Source organism: Lethenteron reissneri, chromosome 43 (genome assembly GCF_015708825.2).
Source record: "Lethenteron reissneri isolate LAM-NWPU_2019-01 chromosome 43, ASM1570882v1, whole genome shotgun sequence".
NCBI classification, from domain to species: domain Eukaryota; kingdom Metazoa; phylum Chordata; class Hyperoartia; order Petromyzontiformes; family Petromyzontidae; genus Lethenteron; species Lethenteron reissneri.
In genome coordinates this window covers 3,956,296-3,978,232 of record NC_083821.1, presented here as the reverse complement: position 1 = coordinate 3,978,232, position 21,937 = coordinate 3,956,296, and the positions used below count along the sequence as shown (strand labels likewise).

Sequence of the window (21,937 nt, the reverse complement as noted above, 5' to 3'; positions counted from 1 at the left end):
TGGGGAGGGGCTGGTCACCCCTTGGTGTCCTAATACAACTCAACGTTTAACCTACTCACGCCGGCTTGTGCCCGCCCTCGGTCAGCCATATTTGCGGAATACACCACGCCGCCGTTGACCCTGGCAATTGACCGAGCAACCCAACGTTCCTACCAGTTCCCTCCGCAGGAATGTGTTGGTTAATCGTCGTTTACGTGAGAGGGGAAACGCACGCATGTGAGTGGAGCAACGCTATTTAATACAGATGGGACAGGCGGAGTTTGCATTCAAAGTAACCGGCATTTCCCAGCGAGCCAGGGCATGGCACCTCGACCCCCGCCTGTGTGTGATTCACCAACACTGGCTGCTGCTGCTGCCTCCACAGTGCTGCATTACAAGCTATGTGGTGCGTCGTCGCCATGGCGTGGGAGATTACGCTGAACTCGTGCAGGGGGTCCATGGGGTAAAGGAAGAGGGAGACCCCCTTCTCATTGAATTACAGAGCGAGTCAGCGACACTGCGGTTTTATTTTATGACAACGTTAATGAGCCTTTCGCATAAAGGGAGCCGGGGTTGGGGGATAAAGCTGATTGCTGGAGGCAGATTTCATAGCTTTATTTAATAGTTGCAAACAATTTAACTATGACCACGGATGAAGAACAGGTCTGTCGGAAAGACGGTGTCTGAATGTCGAAACGTCGTGAAAATTGTCGAAACGTCGTGAGAATTATTTTATTATCTTTAATTTTTATTATTTTATTATGACCACGGATTTGTTTTTGTTTACATTTGAGAAGCCAATTCTAGCCACTGGTTAATGAAACGCCTCTATAAGCATATACACTTGAGAAAACATAACGACTCTACAAGAATTGCCATCATCGGTTGCCCCACCCCCTCACGTTAATCGTGGTGCGCTGTGCAAAGCGTTTCCAACCACGTTGCCGACGTCGGCACGTTCTGCTGCTGCTGATATTGTTGCTGATGATGATGATGGTGCTGCTACTGATGATGATGCTACTGCTTAGGGCTGAACGATTTGGAGAAAATATCTAATTGAGATTTTTCTGACATTGCGATGGAGATTTGATTTGCGATTACATGTTTGTTCATTCGCTGTCCACTGGGTTGTTTGCGAAGTGGTGGCAACTTGCCCTCGCTTGGCCACGTGTGCCCCTCCGTGTGACCTCCGCCATCGCAGCCAGACACAGCCGGTGATGTGAGATGTTTCGGGGCTGGGATGAATCGATATAAGTCGACCAATCGCCTAATAACGTCAGCCGGCTCGGAATTCTGCCTCCCTTGCAAGCCACGTCCAGTATGACGCGGCCCGACGATGCCGATGGCCGCCAAGCCCCATCCGTAACCTCCCGTCCAGCGGCACATGGGAACGGAGGTGAAATTTTGTTTTGTTTTAATTAAGTGCTGCCATCGGGCAAGACCCTGGGAAATAGTCGAGAATCGTTCAAAGGATTGTTGATCAATAATGTACATACGTGTAAATCTAGTGAGCGCTTTAACAAGAGGTTTTAATGTGTACGAAGGAAGGCCGTGACAGCATTGCGTCGTAATGTTACCGTTGAGAGGGTTCAAAGCAACGACATTTAAATCGCCACATCGCAGTGCCAAGACAGCTGCACGCATCCTGGAACTAAAAAAACACAACGGCAAAAAACAATCTTGCAAATATGTAGAGCGCTTTGCTTGTCGGCAAAATATACAGTGCGTTTAAAAGAAAGAAATAGCTTGTGAAAGAAAAGACATGTTTGTGGTTTTATAATGAGTCTACGACATTTAAATCGTGTAAAAGATTAAAAGGGTTCAAAGCGTAAAGCAGGAAGGTATACCGTGGCAAAACATTAAGTTAAATACATACATATAAAGCGGTAAGTGTAATAAAAAAAGACGTGCCACTTAAAAAGAGTCCCTTCCTAAGCCGACACAGCAGATTAAACGACGCACAAGCATTCAGTGCACATGGTTGTTTTGGTTATCAAAAGTACAAAACAAATACAAAAAATAACTGCGTTCAACGCCGCCTAATTAAAATGTCACCAGGCGTGCCGATGGCGGTTATATTGACTGCAATAACACAACAAACCTGTCGTATGTGAGTGGATGTTGAACTTCTTTCGCACCGGACTTTGCCAACCGTCCTAATCGGAGGTGCAGAGTCGAGGGTGCATCTCAACTATCGTTGCGCATCGGCCCGGAATAGTGCCCCGTCGTTAATCTCACGTCTGCGCAGACCCACTCCAATAATTTATATTCAAAAGGACGGCAACGCGATCTCGCCGGCCTGGACATTTTTTTCTCGAACCGTATCCCAATTTCTTTGACCTGAACAACGATACTTCTCTTCTCGAGAGAGCAGAGGGGAACGGCTGCTGGTCGGCGTTTCGCGAAACGACACCAAGGTTCATCTCAACGTGCCGGCGGTGGCGGCGGCGACGACGACCCGGCTCGCGGAGGCCCCGTCGCCTCCGATACGGAGGACGCTCCCTCATCGACGACGGCGGGACGCGGTTATCTCAACTCGTCGCCGTACAGGAGGGCTGCGCTGAACGTGCTGTACGGGTCTTCGGAGGCGTGCACCTGGCCTTCCACCAGCTCCATGCAGAGCGTGTCGCCCGCGGCCAGAGGCAGGATGACGCTGATGACCGCCTGGCCCAGCGAGGCCTCCTCCGCCATCGGCTTGGCCTGCAGGGTCTTTTCGATCTCCTCGGGCCGCGGGCCGGAGGAGTCGACGTAGAGCAGCGAGTGGTTGGAGCGGCTCAGGATGGCGAACACGTGGTTGTTCTTCTCCGGCACCAGCACGGAGGTGACGAGGTAGCGGCCGCTCACCGGCGCCGTGAAAATGCCTGGGATGAACGGTGGCGATTGGACATTTCAGAATCGGAATATTTATTTGTACCTGGGGGAATCCGATGAGCTGTAAAGCTCATTTTCGCAGATGTCAAGTAGGGGCAGGTCAGAACGTTACAGCAACAAACGCTACAAACACACGATCGGAACGCAAAGTATAGGAAAGGTAACAAATCACTTTAAAAACATATAAAAACTAACTTAGTTTTTATCTTAGCAGGTAAAGCCCACTGAGCTATTATCTTCTTTATCAGAAGCGACCTGACCACAAATGATAGCTCAATGAAGTGGCTTATCACGTGGACATTTATTGCAGTCATGAAAGGGGTGGGAGTCTGGGAATATTTCAGAGGAAGGAACAAAAACCGTCGGACCTGTTTGCAGTAGCTGTAGGTAAGCGTCGCGTTTGCAATGCTGCATCGGAGCACTTGAGCCGCCTACAGCTGAACAACCGAGGCTCAAGTTAACGATTTAGCCATTCAAAGGGTAAACCAGATTCGCAAGCGAAAGCCGGACCTCCGCACGAGGGAGGAGGTGGTGTGGCCATTGCCACGCCCAGCCACCTTTGCCTCCCCAGTGCTGATGTTGACACGCCGTACCAGGTACTTAGGGGCCGTCCATAAATGACGTCACGCGATTTTGGACGATTTTTTACCCCCCCCCCCTTCGTCACACGACGTCACAAAAAGTCAAACCCCCCCCCCCTCAAATATGACGTCATAAAGTTCTGCCCCCCCCCAAAAAAAATAAAACATGCTTCAAATCGCTTTAAACTATTGTCATTGTAGTGCGTATTTAATGTGGCGCTGCACTCTGATGTTGTAGGAGAAAACATTTATTAAAAAGTCTATTTAATTAAGTAGAACGTGTTGTTTATATTTATTAAAATTTGCGCATTTTGATGTGACGTCAAATTTCTCAACCCCCCCCCCCTCGTCACACACCATCACAAATGTCTGACCCCCCCTCCCTAGGTGCGTGATGTCATTTATGGACGGCCCCTTATTTCAGGCTGAGTCGACCTAGGGGAAGCTCAGGACTGGCTCAAATATTGCCCGGCACTCGTATTGGTCGTGAGCGGGGAATTTTACTCTAATTGCCAGGTTCGTAGAACAGCGTGCGAACCACCACGCTGCCACTTCTCACGACACTACAACCACACGTACTTAAAAAGACAAAGATCCCCCGTATAGCCGGAGCAGACTTGGGGCAAGTGCTTTTAGCGAGCACCTATAAAGGCCGGCACAGCACACGAGGGGGTGGGCCAGCATCTCCCTGGCGATGTTTACACATCGCACTAGGTACTCATTTGAGGCTGAGTCGACCTCGGGGAGGCCCAGGACCGGTTCAAATAATCGACACTGGCGGTGACCGTGAGCGGAAATCGAACCCGGGTCGCCGGGTTTGTAGCGCGACGCGCTAACCGCTACACTAACGCTCCCCACTACACGCTCTTGCACAGACACAAAAAACTTCGTTGGTGGTGGGCCATTTTAGTCCCCCCATCCCATGCCCGCACCCCCGCACCCCCCCCCCACTTCCCCCACACCTTGGTGCACCTCCCACGAGAGCGCTCACCTGTGTTGGGGTCGTAGTGGTCTCCGTCGTTGACGAGCACGAGGCTGAATTTGATGACGGTGTTCTCGGGCTGATGGTCGCGCACGGCGGCGGAGAATGCCACGGGGCCCGAGAGCGCGCCCCAACCACCTGCACGCGGCCGTCGGCGTGAACCCCTCGTTAGTGTGGCGGGCGGGCGGGCGGGTGGTGGGGGTCGGGGCTTGGGGGTATGGGCATGCGGCACACAACTCGACCTTCGCCATATTACACAGCCCTCAATCCGGCAGTGGATCGACGCTCCGTCACACGTGGGAAATGGGCAGCCCCTTGTGTGTGTGCGTGTGACTCGCCTGAAGTGAATATGATAACTGGGTTCGCTTTAGAGCAGTGGTTCTTTACATTTACTGCAGCCTCGCACCCCTTTGGTTCTCAATCGTAAAAATATATATAATCTAAATAAATACATACGTTTCATGAAACAAAGTAGCTGCATTTAAGTGCCTGTGCTTAACTTCTATTTCAACGATTTCCCTTCTAAAAAATCTGGCCATGTCTCGCACCCCCAGGGGGTGCGTACACCCCAGGTTAAGAACCACTTCTGTAGAACAATGCGCGTGGAGGTGCGCAGAGAACGGAACGCAACTTTGGCCTCCGTATGATAGACAACCTTTGGGCAGTGGCTATGACTTATGTGCCATGAAGATGGGTGATTTCCCAAAAAACGTCCCCTATTTATTCTATTCTTTTACTTTTAAAGCTAAACAACGCTATTGACGAAGCGTTGAGTTCATGCAGAAAGCTCCTTGTATCGGAAATGAAACGTAAATACCCTTGAAATAAATTGGTCTAAATTAAATTATATTTGTTTAATTTATTAATTTTTTGATTTAAAGCTTTCGTGACTGCAGGGATTCATATTCTTGGTTCTTTCGGTAAAGTCACGTAGAAGGGAAATGATAAAATAATATAAATATAAAACAATAAAAATTCTCACAACGTTTCGACTGCAACACAGCAATCATCATCAGGTGTGAAATCCACAGCAAAAAAAATTGAAAAAAGAATAATTTATTTATTTTGTTGGTAATACAAATTTTTTTGCGATCAGTAGTTTGCGATTTATTGTAAAAGTTAAAATCAAAGCTTTATCTTTTGCTGTCATTGTAATTATCTGTAGCTTTTACGGCCCCTTTGACCTCACCGAGTTGGCCCTCTGGGCCAGGTGGCCCTGCCTCTCCCTTGAGGCCCTGTTGTCCTTGGGCCCCTGGGTGGCCCCGTGGGCCAACAGGGCCGATGGGGCCATGAGGACCGGCAGGGCCGGGGGGTCCTGGAACACCAGGCGATGGCTTCGAGAAATCTCCAAGTCCTGTGAAAAATCGGCGTGTATGCAACCAAACGTAAATACCGTGGGTTTCACACTGGGTTAAGACACAGGTGCAGCACTCTAATTGCTTGGTCATGCCACTGCTGGTGGAAGGGGCCTTCGATTAGGGAGAGCTCCAGAGAGCCCCCCTCCTCTTCCACACGCTGACCAGACGTCTTGGAAAGAGTACCAAGCTCTTTGCTTCACCACACGTGGACCTGCTTGATCGACTAAGGGCGGCGCAACCCATCAAGAATGCTGGGTGGACAGAGGAGGCAAGAGGGCATCAATAAACTCGCTCCCATTGTTTCCACCTGGTAAAATAAAAATAGTTTAGTTTAATTTGGAAATTTTTAAGTGATTTATTCACCTTTCCTATACTTTGCACTCCTATCGTGTTTTTCTATTGCTTGTTTTTGTAAGTATTTGAACCTCCAATTCGCACGGTTGGCTACGTACCATGCGAAATAACTTCAATATACATACGTAACATGGAAATACATATTATGATTCTGAAAGCGTTTTCAAAAGTATTCGCATTGATCATTTGTGTGACCGAAGCCCCAGAGGGGTGCAGCTGGAGTTTAACGAGCCGACGAAGACCGTCGATTACAACAAACCTGAGAAGACATCCTGAGGGTCGTGCAGGATCTGGAAGACGGTGTCGTTGAGGGACCTCAGGCGATCCTCGATGTCGGCGCGGGTGTTGCCGCACGCGTCCTGCAGGCTGTCAATCCCCTCGCCGTGCGTCCGCAGGGTCACGTTCATGCTGTTCACGCACTGCCACAGCGCCGTCACGTGCTTGTTCAGGCCGTCCTTGATCCGGTCGAGGCTCCCGGCGACAGACGTCAGCTTCCCGCACATTCCCTCCAGGTTGCCGATTCGCCGCTCGAAATTCTCCCGGTCTTTGCCGCTGCAGCCACCATCGTCATCACCGCCGCCCTCTCCGTTGGCCTTGGCGGGGGCTAAACTTATCGTTTCACCCTCGAGGGTCTTGATGATGCGGCCATGCCCTCGGATCGGAGGGCGCTCACCTGGGAAGATCCAGGAGATCTTGGCGCTCATGTCGTCATCGTCGGCGTTGCCCTCCGTGTCACTCACACCGACAAAACCGATGTTATAGAGGGAGTCGTTCATACCTTTCAGTGTCGTGTTGAGAGAGTGCACCTGCCCCTTGAGTGTCTTCACCTCTCCCCGCAAGAACGTGAGGTGGACCGCCACATCATCCTCACCATTGTCATTGTCACTGAAGCCTCCGCCGCCATCACCACCTCTGCCGCTGTCACGGCCGCCGCTGCCACCACCACCATCGCCACCACCACCACCGCTGCCGCCGCTGCTTCCACGTCCACCAGAAGTGGTGGGAGGCTGGGGTTGTCGCTGGTTGAACGTGTGATTAAGCGATGTGGCGTACCGCCTGTTTGCCTCTATTCTGTCAGCCAGCTCGCGGTATCTATCGTCGCAAGAGTCCACTCTCTCCGAAACTCTCTTCACCTCTGCTTCACAGAGCTCCGAGCAGAAGCCGTCCGTGTCGAGGCCAGTTTCGTAATTGCCACCGTCGAGGCGTGCCTTCAGTTTGTTGAGCTCATTGGTGACGGCCGACAAGTTCGTGGCAAATTCCTGGATGTGGAATCCATCTACGTCGCTCGCCAGTTGATCCAAGGCATCTCTCAGGCTGTCTGGTAAGTCTAGGCCACTGCTGTGGGGCCTCGCCGAGCCGCTGGCATTGTGAACAGCTTCCCACATTGTCTTGTTCAGTTTCCTCTCCAAATCCTTGAATCGATGGTTAAGGAGGTTGACCAATTCATCAGAGAGGTCAACTGAGTCCACGGGACCAGAGGGGTCGGCGTGCGCCGTTCCCCGCAGTGCGCTAACAAGCTCGCGCAGCGCTTCCAGGTCTCCCCTTACACTGTCCAAGTCATCCCGCTGCTTCTCCTGGAGGTCAGACAATTTTGCCTCCAGCAGATCCTGGGCATATAGGCAGTGCTCCTCTGCATTCTTCTCCGACGCGTTCAGCCGGCCCTCCAGGTCAGCCAGGCGGTCTTGGAACGTCAACTCCGAGGCTTCCTGCAGCACCTCCGGTGCGACAGCAATTGCGGCCAGCTCGTTGTCCAGACGGGAGTTCAGCACTCTGTAAGCGTCCGCCACGGACGAGATGTTCCTCTCGAGGCCCGAGAGTCGACCGTCGAAGTCATGCACTGAGTCGCAGCAGGGCCGCCCGTTGGCGGTGGCGCCGTCAGACAGAGACGTCAGAGCGAGCATTTCGAGCTGTGCATGAATGTCGCCGAACTTACGGTCCTGTCCAGAGTTCGAAGCCGTGATCTGATCTTGCATTCGTCGCAACGACTCCTGCCCCTCCTCTAACCTCTCGCGGAGATCGAAGATCTCAGGATCACAGGGACAGCTGCTGGCATCTACTGCAGTTAGTGGCATCTTCGACTGTATCTCTTGAAGAATTTCCCCTTTGAGTTGCGACAATTTTCGATCGAGGGTTTCCTGATCAATATGATTGATGGTGTTAATTCCAGGGTGTGATCCTCTGGGAGGTGGTGGTGTTTTGAACTGTGGCTCTCCATGAACTCCAGGCTGAATTGTGTCCTTTGAACCAAATTTTCCGTCTGGATCTAGCTGATCTGTCGGATCAGATCCCATACCTCCTGGACCCCCAGGGTAACTAGAACCTGGACCCCCAACTCTATCTCCTTGGCCACCAACTCCACCTCCTGGGCCACCCACTCCACCTCCTGGACCACCAACTCCACCTCCTGGGCCTCCAACTCTACCTCCTGGGCCTCCAGCTCCATCTCCTGGACCACCAATTCCACCTCCTGGCCCAAATCTATCTCCTGGACCACCAGCTTCACCTCCTGGGCTATCAACTCCACCTCCTGGCCCAAATCTATCTCCTGGACCACCAACTCCACCTCCTGGGCCACCAGCTCCACCTCCTGGGCTACCAACTCCACCTCCTGGACCAAATCTATCGCCTGGACCACCAGCTCCACCTCCTGGACCACCAACTCCACCTCCTGGACCAAATCTATCTCCTGGACCACCAACTCCACCTCCTGGACCACCGACTCCACCTCCTGGACCACCGACTCCACCCCCTGGCCCAAATCTATCTCCTGGGCCACCAGCTCCACCTCCTGGCCCACCAACTCCACCTCCTGGGCCACCAACTCCACCTCCTGGGCCACCAACTCCACCTCCTGGGCTACCAACTCCACCTCCTGGACCACCGACTCCACCCCCTGGCCCAAATCTATCTCCTGGGCCACCAACACCACCTCCTGGGCCACCAACACCACCTCCTGGGCCACCAACTCCACCTCCTGGGCCACCAACTCCACCTCCTGGGCTACCAACTCCACCTCCTGGACCACCGACTCCACCCCCTGGCCCAAATCTATCTCCTGGGCCACCAACACCACCTCCTGGGCCACCAACTCCACCTCCTGGGCCACCAACTCCACCTCCTGGGCTACCAACTCCACCTCCTGGACCACCGACTCCACCCCCTGGCCCAAATCTATCTCCTGGGCCACCAACACCACCTTCTGGGCCACCAACACCACCTCCTGGACCACCAACTCCACCTCCTGACCCAAATCTATCTCCTGGGCCACCAACTCCACCTCCTGGACCACCGACTCCACTTCCTGGACCACCAACTCCACCTCCTGGACCACCGACTCCACTTCCTGGGCCACCAACTCCACCTCCTGGGCTACCAACTCCACCTCCTGGGCTACCAACTCCACCTCCTGGGCCACCAACTCCACCTCCTGGCCCAAATCTATCCCCTGGGCCACCAACTCCACCTCCTGGGCCACCAACACCATCTCCTGGACCACCGACTCCACCTCCTGGGCTACCAGCTCCACCTCCTGGCCCAACTCCACCTCCTGGGCCACCAACACCACCCTGGTCTGACCCTGTACCTCCTGGACCACCAACACCACCTCCTGGACCACCAACTCCAGCTCCTGGTCCAAATCTATCTCCTGGGCCTCCAACTCCACCTCCTGGGCCACCGACTCCACCTCCTGGACCACCAACTCCACCTCCTGGCCCAAATCTATCTCCTGGGCCACCCACTCCATCCTGGTCTGACCCTGTACCTCCTGGCATATAAAGGCCTGGACCCCCTGGGTAGCTAGACCCAGGACTATCAACCTTTAGCTGACCTCCTCCTCCAGTCCCTGGTCCTAATGTGTCGCCTGACCCTCTTCCTCCTGGAATCACAAACACTGGTCCTCCAGATTGGCTTCCACCACCAACTCCACCTCCTTCTCCACCAACAGCAGAGTCCGGTCTCCAAGTGTGACCGGTGCCTGTACCACCTGGGATGGTTGATCCATGGCCAACACCCACCTGATCTCCTGAACCTACACCTGGGACCCAAGCCTGTCCTTGCCCTTCACCTCTCGGCGTGGAAAAACCTGGGCCTCCAGGGTATCTGGGAACTGTGCTGCCAGGTCTATGTTGACCGTCGGTCCCAGTGCCTTGTTCCATGTTTCCACCTCCTTTGCCTCCTGGAAGCCACTGCCCTGGACCCCCAGGGTGGCTCGAGCCTGGATTTCTCACATCGCCTCTCTCACCACCAGAACCAGTGCCCACGCCGCCCGGCCGCGATGTCGACCCATCGCTGCCGCCACCGCCACGGTCGGGCGGGCATGGCTCGTTACACGCCTTCACCTTGCGCAGCAAGTCGTCGATCTTCGCATCCTGGCTCCGGACGAGCCCCTGGATTTGATCCAGGGCCGTGGCCTTTCGCCGGAGGGTGTCGTTGAACCTGTCGAGCCTGCCGAGCACGTCAGATGGCCGCCACGCAACGGCCACGTCGGTGATGGCGCCCCGGACTGCGGGCTCCGGGTGGTGGGTGTCGTGTCCCAGCGTGCTGACAGGTGGGCGGAAGCCCTCCTTGCCGTGGCCGTTGCTGTTGATGATGAGGCTGCGCAGCTGGCTCGAGTCCTCCTCCAGCGTCAGCTTGAGGCCGTTGACCGTGGACTGCAGGGTGCCGAACGCCTCCGCCAGGCGGTGCATCTCGTTTTCCAGCCGGGTGATTTTGTCACCGTGGGGGTTGTCCGGGACCCGTCCTGCGAAGGGGAATACTATTTGCATGTCGTTGGCATTTATTTTGCACAAACGAAGAAAATACGAAAGCCTCGCGAGCACAATTCAATGCGCGCATTCTGAGCGTGAGGTATCAATTTCTGTTGATGTGTCGTTGCGTGCCAAATAATTTCGGCCAATTACTGAAACATCATGAGACCTCCTTTGCCAGTACCAAAATAAAATAATAGGGTTTTTCCCCTTTTTTCTGGCAACAAAACTGAAACCTTTTTACAAGGAATCATGTTACTGCATTAACCACAATACTTGTGGTCAAAATGCAAACAAAAAACACATTCTCATAATATATGCATTGTCCTTGAAACTGATTGGTCCACACCAGAGATGGCTTTCTTTTGAGCTTCATCTCAATTGGTGCTAGACCAAAGGATACCAAAAGGCGTACAGCTCAAAGACAATGCACAATCAAAGTAATGAGGGCTCGGGGTAAGCATCTACATCATTAGACCTCCTTTGCCAGTACCAAAATATAATAATAGGGTTTTCCCCCTTTTTAAGGCAACAAAACTGGAACCTTTTTACAAGGAATCATGTGTGCATTAACCACAAAACTTGTGGTCAAAATGCAAACAAAAAAAACACACTCTGATAATTTATGCATTGTCCTGGAAATTGCTGAAACGTGCAATGTGCTCGCCAGTTTTGCAAGAGCCACTAAAATGAGGTGAGAATTCAGAACACTTCCCGACACTTACCCTACAAATGTAAAGTCCCATACACTGCTGGTCACACACAAGTAAGCTTTTATATGGGTAACCATGACTAAGGCATAGACATTAATAGCATGGACATCAGTATTTAATTGAAGGTCACAGCAGGCTTAACTTGCAATGTTATGCAATAACATATTAGTACGCAATGAGGAGCTTTCCAATTCAACGTTTTATATTCGCATAAGTGCTGCCATTTATTTCAATAACAGTTGTTTGCAAACTTGAGGAAGCTTTCGTCTAGCAGCGGAGAGTTTTTTACGGCTAATGATAACCATTCCGGAAAAAAAAAAATTTTGAGTTAATTAGAGAAGCCAGTACTTTTTTTGTCCACGGCCACTGACATAAGGCACCACAACGGCGACCATATCTCAGGACTTCGCGTCCTGTGGGCGTTCCATGCCGTCGCTTGCGTTTGGCGACGTCCGCGTTTAACCTCGCCCAACGTCAACCCTGCCCTGACGTTCGCCAGAAGTCTCACTCTACCGCTCACCATTAGGGTGTGGATGCTGCTGCAGCGGCACCAGCCCGCCAGGCCGTTGGCGCTGTGAGGGTCGATCGGGTCTAGGCGCCGGGCCCAAGCTACCAGGCCGGTGCGCCGTGGGGACGCCTACCACCGCGGGACGTGAGCCTCCACCGTTCCTGGTTGGGAAGAGGGAGCCAGAGGCCCCGTTGCTCGGCCTCGCTTGGCCCGAGCCTGGGGAAGACGGTGATGAGGAGGAGGATGAGGAGGAGGGTGATGAGGATGATGACGAGGAAGAGGATGATGAGGTGTCTCCAGGGCTGGGCGCGGGGCCGTCGGTGCAGCCGTTCCCGCTGTAGCCTGGGCAGCATCGCCACTCCATCTCATTCACCGTCTTGTAGGCAATCTTGTACTGTGGCCGTACAAAGGTACGATACCTGCAGGCAAACGAAACACCGCTGGGTTGTATGATTACGATCACAGAATAAGCGACGTGAAGCCGATGCAATCCAATTTGGAGTCCTATTGCATCTGCATTGTTCAGTTACATTTTGAGCACCGCGTAAATAATCCTCGTATGGGGAAGATGGATGAGTGGAGTTGAAACACATTGTTGAATCCAATTACAGCATAATCCCACGTGAACACCCACTTGTATTGTAGGCCTGTTCTGTATAGAAGACGTGGGGAAACAACCGAGTTAAATTACAGGGCTCGATGTTTAAGTAATTATTCATATACGATGGGCAACCAAAGCAATATAGCTTAGTAAGGCCTGCCATGCCAGAAACGTCCACGTGTATACTTGGGGACGGGTTTACACACTGAAGAGGTCAAAATCACAACCTTGGCTTTCCTGATCCGCAGCAGATTGGCAGCTGCTACCAACAGTGAGGAAATTGGAAGAAACTATTAACTATTTTTTTTATTTGACCAGGTAAGGCCCACTGAGCTATATAGCTCTTTTTCAGAAACGACCTAGCCACAAGTGATAGCCCAACGAAGTGGCTTATCACGTGGACATTTATGGCAGCCAAATACTCTAAACGCATGATGTCGATTCTTTATCTGGAATGAAAAACCAGAGGAGCCGGAAAAAAATCCACGCGACCATGGGGCAAACTTCAAATATACATGTATCAGGGGTCGGGATAGAACCCACACACTCATGTATACTTGGTGTGGCCTTGGGGGGTTGTGCCATGGGGCCACCCAATGGAGGGTATAGCAGCTGTCGAGGAGTGCGCGCACTCCGGCACTTGACTTGCTTTGAGAGTTAGAATTGATGCCAGTTACTGGCAGCGCTGCCAGGATATGGATCAATATCCCGAGATATTTGGCGTTGACGGACCTGGCACGAACTTGCGTGGAGACGGTGCGTCTGTCGGCAAGGTCCAGTCAAAAAGCCCACAGAACAATTTTATTCTCATCGTTATTATTAAGACTTGAGCAGAAAACGGAAATTGAACGTGCCCTTATATCGCTCTTACCGCCTCGCCATAAAGTATGTGATTCACACGGGGGCAGGCCCTGCCAATGCGATTTTGGGGAAATGACGATGGTGCAACGTTCGACCGTCCCGTGACCTCCTGCACTTTGCGTGATAGCCTCAAAGTGCACCTGGCCTGGCACAGGCGCCGTGGTGACATCACCGCCACTTAGTGGCGAACGGCGGGTGTTGGCGGCAGCTTTGCTGTTGTTGTGTGTACGTACGTGACGGCGCGCTGGCAGTTGAGATGACCCCACATGCAGGTGTGGTACTCGGCCTTGACAAACGTCTCCACTCCATCCTCCGCCGGGCACGTCACCGTCTTGCTTACCATGTACGCGCACCAGTTCCTGGTTTGGACGGGCAGACGGACGGTTAACAAAGACAAAGATCCCCCCCCCCCGTATAACCTCAACAGACTGTTGGGGCAAGTGCTGTTAGCGAGCACCTATGAAGGCCGGCACAGCGCATGAGGGGGTTTGGTGGCCAACACCACGCGCGGCCACCTTTGTCTCCCCAGTAGCAATTTTTTTAAACGTCGCACCAGGCTGAATCGAACTAGGGGGGGCCCAGGACCGGTTAAGATAATCGTCACTGGTGTTAGCCGTGAGCGGGAATCGAACCCGGGTCGCCAGGTTTGTCGTGCCGTGCTCTAACCACTACACTACCGCCATGGTTAACACACACACACAATGATTCATATAGCATCTGTCTGCCTGTGAAATAAGAGGGATAAATTATAATAATGAAAAGTAGGTGTCAGTTTACGCAACAAACCTTACTAATGGGCTGTGTCGGGTGGTGGCGGGCTTAACGATGCATTTACGCGATATAACCCAAATACAACCTCATGTAAAAGTAGGTGTGTGTGTGTGTCATATCCAATGAAGGTTACCCTGGGTGTGAGCTTGCCCCGTATGAGGAACTATGGAACCGGAGTCGATAAATATAATATCGATTTCCTTTCCATGCTCGACCCCACGCTGTATCCCATGCCAACTCATCTCCAGCCATTGGTTGTTGATTGTGTGGCATCGCTTGCCGTTGGCTGCATAGGACTCACGCTTGCACCTCCTCTTCCATTATTCCACGGACTCATTCTGTCGCGCAAACAGCCCCAAATGGGTCTGCAGCAAAAAAAAATCACCTCTCTGCGTCTAAATTTCGATTTAAAGCTTTCGTGACTGCAGGGATTCATCTTCTTGGTTCTTTGGGTAAAGTCACGTAGAAGGGAAATAATAAAGTAATAAAAATAAAACCTAATTAAATAAAAATTCTCACGACGTTTCGGCCACAACACAAGCAGCCGTACTCAGGTGAAGAAATAGAGCTGTCAGAAAGATAGCGTCTGCTCCCAGTGGCTCCTAATTCTTCCTCGTATCCGCGATCATCAACAACAATGTCCCCACGGATAAATGGAGCAGATAACACTGGTCAACACACTTTTTCTGGCATAAGGTATTCCAACGGTTTTAAGGTAATTTTAGGGTGCTGATTCCAAATCTGGCATCAGTTTTGTCTATCACATCAGGTTTTTGAGATATCAAATATTACATTTTCAATAAAAACTGCAGAAGAAAAATATTAAATAAATGTGGATATCTACATAAAATGATATTATAAACACACTATTCAAAACATACAGCACCATATTTTAACACTAAAGTAGTCACTGACTCGCAACAACTTGCAATCATAAGTGACAGAGTTAATTTCGGGTAAAATCAATGAAAATGGGGTATGCCGATAGCATTATAATGATGTGATAGAGCAAATCTGAGATCAGATTTGGAATCAGCACCCTGAAATTAGTCTAAAACAGCTGCAAAAGTCCAGGCCAGAATTTTTTTTTGTTGACCAGTGTTATGGGGATCCGCGATACTGTTTGTCCCATATCGCTACGGATAAGAGGAGTTTCTCCGGTGTCCCTGCACAAAGAGGCCCCGAGAGGCGGTCAGTCCATCGGATTCTGTTGAGGCCACAGCCATCAGTGTGCGTTGCCCTTGCAGTCACTCTCTCCCATGGGGGGGACTGTATAAATGACTAAGAGAAACAATCAATGCGATAGGGGCATGAGCTCTAAATTTAGAGGCTGCTCGCTAAAAAAACACACACACAAAAACAAACTGGAGAGATATAGAGAGGGAGAGCGAGCGAGCAATTACCAGAGGCGGTCAATTCCTGTAAGCACTTAATTGCAGCACCGAGTCATGAGATAATGCGCGTCTGCAGCATTGGGAAAGAGATGTGGGTCTGCTTTATTAAACATGTACAGAGGGGATTATTCGTCCAGAGAAGGCGAATTTAGGGGTGGAACTATATTGATGCATGCTGTAGACTTACACGGACACCCATAGATTTACAAAGGGACCCATAGATTTAGAAAAGGGACCCATAGAATTACATGAAGACCCATATACTTACACGGATAACCATATACTTCTACACAGATCCATAGGCGTACATGTAGACACATCGACTTGCACAGAGACCCATCGACTTACGCAGACTTGCCGAGTGACCCAAAGACACAGGGATGCATGATGTACTTACGTAATGACTCATACATTTCCACAAACTTACACACAGACACCCATTGAGACCATGCGCAGTCTTTGCATAGCGACCCATGGACGTAGAGACCCATAGACGTATATTCGGAAGAGGAATAATAATCTGGATTCGCGTGTGTAGTGGATGGAGGGAATGAGCTGAAGGAGGTGATCGAGGGAAGACGCCCCCCCCCACCCCACAATCCATGGGGAAAATACCACGAGGAGGGAAAGTCGTGGTCGATGCAAGGAAGGATGTGCGTGCAGGTGACGAGAGCAGTGGGAGACAGGGGAAGACAACGGGGAAGAAGCGTGCCTCCATCATGGAGGAGCTTGGGTTTGCTTACCCCGAGCTCTCAATAGTCTGATAGTGCGCTGTCTTTGAGTTGTACGCCTTTTGGGGTCATCTGGTCCAACACCAATGGAGACTAGGCTCCAAGAAAAGCTGTCTCAGGTGTGGACCAATCAACTTCAAGGACAGTGCATATCATTATCATCATCAGAGATGTTTCTTTTTGTTTGCATTTTGACTGCTTGTGTTGTGGTTATTGCAAACATGATGCCTTGTATAAAGGTGTCAGTTTTTGTACCAGTTGAAAGGGTAAAAACCTATTACTATATTTTGCCACTGGTAAAGGAGGTCACATAGTATAAGTGTGTGTCGTTAAACCAGCCACCAACTGACACAGCCAATTAGAAAGGTTTGTCACGTAAACAAGAAAAACCCATGGCAATTCGTTACTCGTGCAGCATACCGGTGTGTTGGAGAGTAACACCCGCAACATTTACAATTCGATTACGACGTTTCGCCAGTAATTACAAACAGCATCATCGGGCAGACAGCCAGAGTTGTGGCTAAATCCGCCTGTTTCATGTTAAAGAGACGTGTGCCTCTGACCTGTCTACGGACACAACACTGGATGATGATGAGATGTATATGATATTCATGCACTTTTAAATCAACATTTAAAACTCATTTCTTTAAAACTGCCTTTCTGTCTATAGCAGTGTTGTCCTTACCCCGCATCCCCGGTTAGCGCGGTTGGCTAAGTACGGTGCGAAAGAAGTTCCACATACATGCATACATCTTTCAATCAATGCCAAACATGTACCCTTGCCATTTGTCACGTGTGTATCTCGGAAAACCTTGCCGAGCATTGAGACGCTTTGAGGAGGGTCCTGCATTGAGTGTTTGATATCAATTCCTTTTTCAAGTAATTCGGAGTATATCGACGTGCCCGTAAACAACAACAAAACACCCACCACGGATTCTCGGGGAAAACACTCAAAGTACAGGTTACAAGAGTCCACTTGCCTGTACTGCCATCTCTTGGTCACCCCATGGCTCAGCCGGGTTTGGGAGTTTCACAAATCTCTACGCGACCCACCAACCCTTTGCCTCCAAAGCGCTGGATCACATGCACGCGCGTGCCACCAGGTCCTCCCTGGACGTTGTAGTTTCGCAATGTGTCTGCGTGTGTGTGTGTGCGCGTGTGTGTGTGTGCGCGCGCGTGTGTGTGCGCGCGCGTGTGGGGAGCGGTAGTGTAGCGGTTAGCGCGCTGCGCTATGAACCTGGCGACCCGGGTTCGATTCTCGCTCACGGCCAACACCAGTGACGATTATCTGAACCGGTCCCGGTCCTGGGCCTCCCCGCCGCTAGGGAGACAAAGGCGGCCGGGCGTGGTGTTGGCCACACACCCCCTCGTGTGCCGTGTCGGCCTTTATAGGTGCTCGCTAACAGCGCTTGGCCCCTACAGTCTGTCAAGGCTATACGGGGGATCTTTGTCTTGTGTGACACAACGAATGCACTTCAAAGGCTTTTCGACGTCGGTTCCACTACGGGGCGCCATCTGCCCAATAATCCGGCGACCTGTCGCTGACGAAGTCGCTGTGATTGGAGTGCCCAGACACTCAAGATACGAGTTGTTAAATCAACCGTGCCACTTTGGCTTGGATGAGCGACGAAGCTATGATTATGTTTTGTCATCTCATTGCCATTGTATGTATGTTGAACTTCTTTCATACAGTACGTAGCCGACCGTGCTAATCGGAAGTGCGCGGTAAGGACATTACATCGGTTATATGTGTCTAGAACTTTGATTTAAGTGGCCACACGAACGTGTACATAACACAGTCGATGGACAATGTCTCAGATGCATATATTGACAAATGTCCATGTTGGCCCAATTGTTATCAGCAACGCGACTATGACTAATGTAGCTATACGACAGCCCTCTTTTTTCAATCCGCTACTGGGCAAGGGCCTCTCCATGCCACACGGGTCGTGGAAGGGGGTGGGGTGGTTATCTGACCATACTTCACCACGCTGGTCAGTACGGGTAGGTGAAGACCAATGTGGCAAGCGTTGTTTCACCCCGAGCATTGGGATATGAAGGCACGCCATGGGAAGCAAAATCAATACCACCCACCGCCAAACTCAATAAGTGAGTTAATATTACGAGGGGTACTTTACGCTGTAGAAGCAACAAAAAAAGGACTTGATAATCTACATTTATTTTATGTTGAGAAATATCACATGGTGTTATAATTCAAACGCTTGACAATAACTTTTGCAATTATTTAGTTTTTTTTTTATCGTGGCTGCTCAATGGGTGTATTAGTTCACTCAATGCAGTTAATCCACCGACTCTCAACAAACAACTGGGCAGTAAGCCCTTTCGGGTTATCAAGATTTATATTACACTTCTTACATAACGTGCACTTTTATTATAGGCATGCTGTACAGAACACATAACCGTCCCATTTCTGAAAGTTACGGAATCTTACCGCACAATTCATTCACTTGTCAAATAACAAAACAATTGTCAAGACCTTGCTTAAATCAAACATGGCCCATAATAGAGGGGGTTTCTGGGGTTACATTACATAAATATGTGTCGTTAAACCCGCCACCACCCGATATAGCCAATTAGTAATGTTTGTCACGTAAACAAAAACATGCCGGTTCGCTACAAGTTCAGTGAGTAAAACCCCAACGTTTACAATCCGAGTACGACGTTTCGCCAGTAATTACAACCAGCATCAACAGGCGGACTGCCAGAGTTGTGGAGAAATCCTCCTCCTGCTTCAGTCACGTGACTAAAGTGTCGCAATGACACATCGGACCGTAACGTTAAAGTCTTGTTTTTTGTTGTTGCTATCATTCACAAAATTCAAACGCCAATCCCGTACACTCCAACCCCAGTGTGTCAGAGAATTAGTTTTAAATTGGTTCTCGCTTAAGCACATTTTATTGTGCCATATACAGTATATTATCATCTCCTATGTTTACGCAGGACAACTTCACTGAGTTCCCAAGATTCATTTTAAAAGAGGGTCCTTGCTACATTGGATGTCCTAACTTATTTTATTTTACCAGGTAAGGCCCACTTTGCTACGTAGCTCTCTTTCAGAAGCCACCTGACCACAAATGATAGCTCAACGAAGTGGCTTATCAAGTAGAAATGTACAGCAGCCGGATACTCTAAACGCGTGTTTTTAAATGTGGAGGGGGGGGGGGGGGAGAAACCAGAGGACCCGGAGAAGAATCCACGCGACCACGGGGAGAGAGAGACACGCAAACTACAAATATACAGCAGCAGGCATCAGGGTCGGGATCGAACCCACGGCCTCCTGTGTACCAGGCGAGGATTGATTAGCCGGTTCGATTAACGAGAATTTGTTTTCGTTTAGGGGGGGAACTTGAGAGCCTTGACAAAACCGTCAAACGGATGCGAGAGGAACACATTCAAAGCTCCGCACAGGTCGATGCAATAGTCCATTGCTGTCCACCACCTCCTTGGCCATCTCGCACCACAAGCCGGTGGACAACACCAGGTATTGGCAGACAGCCTCTCACTGCAGTACTAACCAAGCTCAACCCTGCTTAGCTTCCCGGATCGGTAACGACTGCACGGCATTGAAATGTTCCCAAGTTCATTGTGAGGTCTGTAAGTCCTCTGCTGGATGAAGGCCTCTACGGGCAGTGCGAGTTGTTTCGATGATTTTTGGTTACCTTATTTCGCCACGCCAGTCAGCATGGGCAGTCGGGAAAGGTGGGGAGCGCAGACGTTGGAGCATATAAGTACAGTACAACCATTGATGTCCCTGCACCGTCCACAGCGCGACCCCGCAGCCCGTAACACCTGGTCTAATAAGAGCGACTATTCAGGCTCGAAAACCCTGCTCAGATTCTGAGCGATAGGAGCGCGTTCAGGGCGGCGTGGTCATAGACGGGGCGCGCCATGAATGCAAATCTATTAATTTTACCTGTGTCTGCTGGCGGGGCGACTTGATGACAGCTGCCCGTGGCTGATGGACGAAGATTGCAGGTGATAGCGTGCCGACGACGAGAAGGTGGACAGACAGGGCGAGAGGAACACGGCTCCCAGGTAGATGACAGCCCACAGCGATATCCGGAAAGTGCCCATAGCGATCGTGATGGACGGTCCTGCTGAGCTAGTGCGCGGGGCACATGGAGCTAGCTCCCTCGACCAGAGGGTCCCTCAACCCGGAGATGAGCGTCTCTCTCTCTCGGAAAATATCCAGCGCCTTGGAATGTAACAAAATGGTCCACGCGCGGCCACTCACTGCTGGATGCGCGTCTGCGGAGATGATGACGCTCGCCGTTAGTCCGTGAAGCAAGCAAGCCAAAAGTTCCGTTCTTACTTCGTCGCGAAAGATATCCCCTTTGCCCGGCCCTCTCAACAGTTTGAAGTTGCCAAAAAAGAAAAGAAAAAAAATGTACTCGGGTGGAGTCTAGCGAGCGAGCAGTGGGGGGGAGTGGTGGCGGCCACGCGTCCGTCAAAGAAAAGTTTCGCCGGCTATGGAACTCTTCGCGTTGTCATGCCCCTTCCCCGTGTGTCGGGCAAGCGGGAAGAGCGAGCGTGTTCCCGACCTCGTAGGGGCTGTTTAACAGTTTTCGTTCCTTGCCAGAACTCTCCCCTCTCCCCCCCCCAAATAAAAAAGTTATCCCCCTTCTTTTTTCTACTTCTTCTTCTGGCTGCTTTTCTTTGACGTCAGCGTTTCCGTAAGACTCAAGAGTCTCGCGGTATGGGATAAATCCACACCCCTCTCCACAGAGCCCCCCACCCACCCACTCACCCACCCACCCCCCGGCCCCTACCCCCCTTGCCTGCCCCAAAGTGATGAAGTGATGGTCTTGAGAAACTCCTTCTCTCGCCACTTCCAACTCTCTGCGCTCAACATTAATTATTGGCCGTGGAACCACCCAGCCATCGCTCCCACCCATCACCACCCACCCAGCTTCCCCCTCCGCCTCTCATTCCAAGGGTCATTCAATAGATTGTCCAAAAATCGATCGTAAAAAAAGGTTTTTTGTGGATTTAGCGGCCTCTAGTGTCTGGAGCAATCACGCGGAACCTCGCTGCAGAATACAACAATAACAGTTTGTATTAATGTAGGGGTCATTTATCAATCTACTGCTGGATGAAGGCTTCCACACTCCGTGAATGTTCGTTCGCCATACTTCACCAATCTGGTCAGCGTCTGTTGGTGAACGCGGTGGGGGGGGGGGGGGCTCATAGACCTTTCTAACTCTTACCCCGTGCCCCTACTGGGCATCTATTTAAAAAAATAACTTTATAGCTCATCGGATTCTTCTAGCATAAACACAGATTCTGATTCTGATTGTTTGAGAAAGCAAACTGCAGGAGGGGGGTGTCCACTTTATGGGTCTCATCAGCAGTCAGGACCACTACATGTGACCTCTACTGCTGGTTTAGCAGATTTAAAATAGATCTCTGATCGCAAAACAGCCAATATTGTACAAACAAATAAAATTGATTGCTCGCTTGTGGA

At 50.9% G+C, this 21,937-nt stretch overlaps 1 protein-coding gene across 3 annotated transcripts; it reads right to left on the bottom strand.

Moving 5' to 3' along the window:
• Nucleotides 1–1,487: 1,487 nt before the first annotated feature.
• On the bottom strand, nucleotides 1,488–21,092 carry LOC133353400 (uncharacterized). 3 transcript variants are annotated; one of them, XM_061569647.1, is made up of 8 exons: nucleotides 20,387–21,092; nucleotides 13,790–13,915; nucleotides 12,107–12,513; nucleotides 9,199–10,866; nucleotides 6,385–9,117; nucleotides 5,603–5,767; nucleotides 4,423–4,551; nucleotides 1,488–2,840 (listed from the first exon to the last, which is right to left on the bottom strand). In XM_061569647.1, the coding sequence occupies exons 1-8, from the start codon at nucleotides 20,545–20,547 to the stop codon at nucleotides 2,506–2,508; spliced, it is 5,724 nt and encodes a 1,907-aa protein (XP_061425631.1). In that variant the 5' UTR covers nucleotides 20,548–21,092; the 3' UTR covers nucleotides 1,488–2,505. The 3 variants fall into 3 exon arrangements, with proteins under 3 accessions (XP_061425631.1, XP_061425632.1, XP_061425630.1); XM_061569648.1 differs by having other exon boundaries at nucleotides 6,385–9,219; nucleotides 9,322–10,866; XM_061569646.1 differs by having other exon boundaries at nucleotides 6,385–10,866.
• Nucleotides 21,093–21,937: the final 845 nt, after the last annotated feature.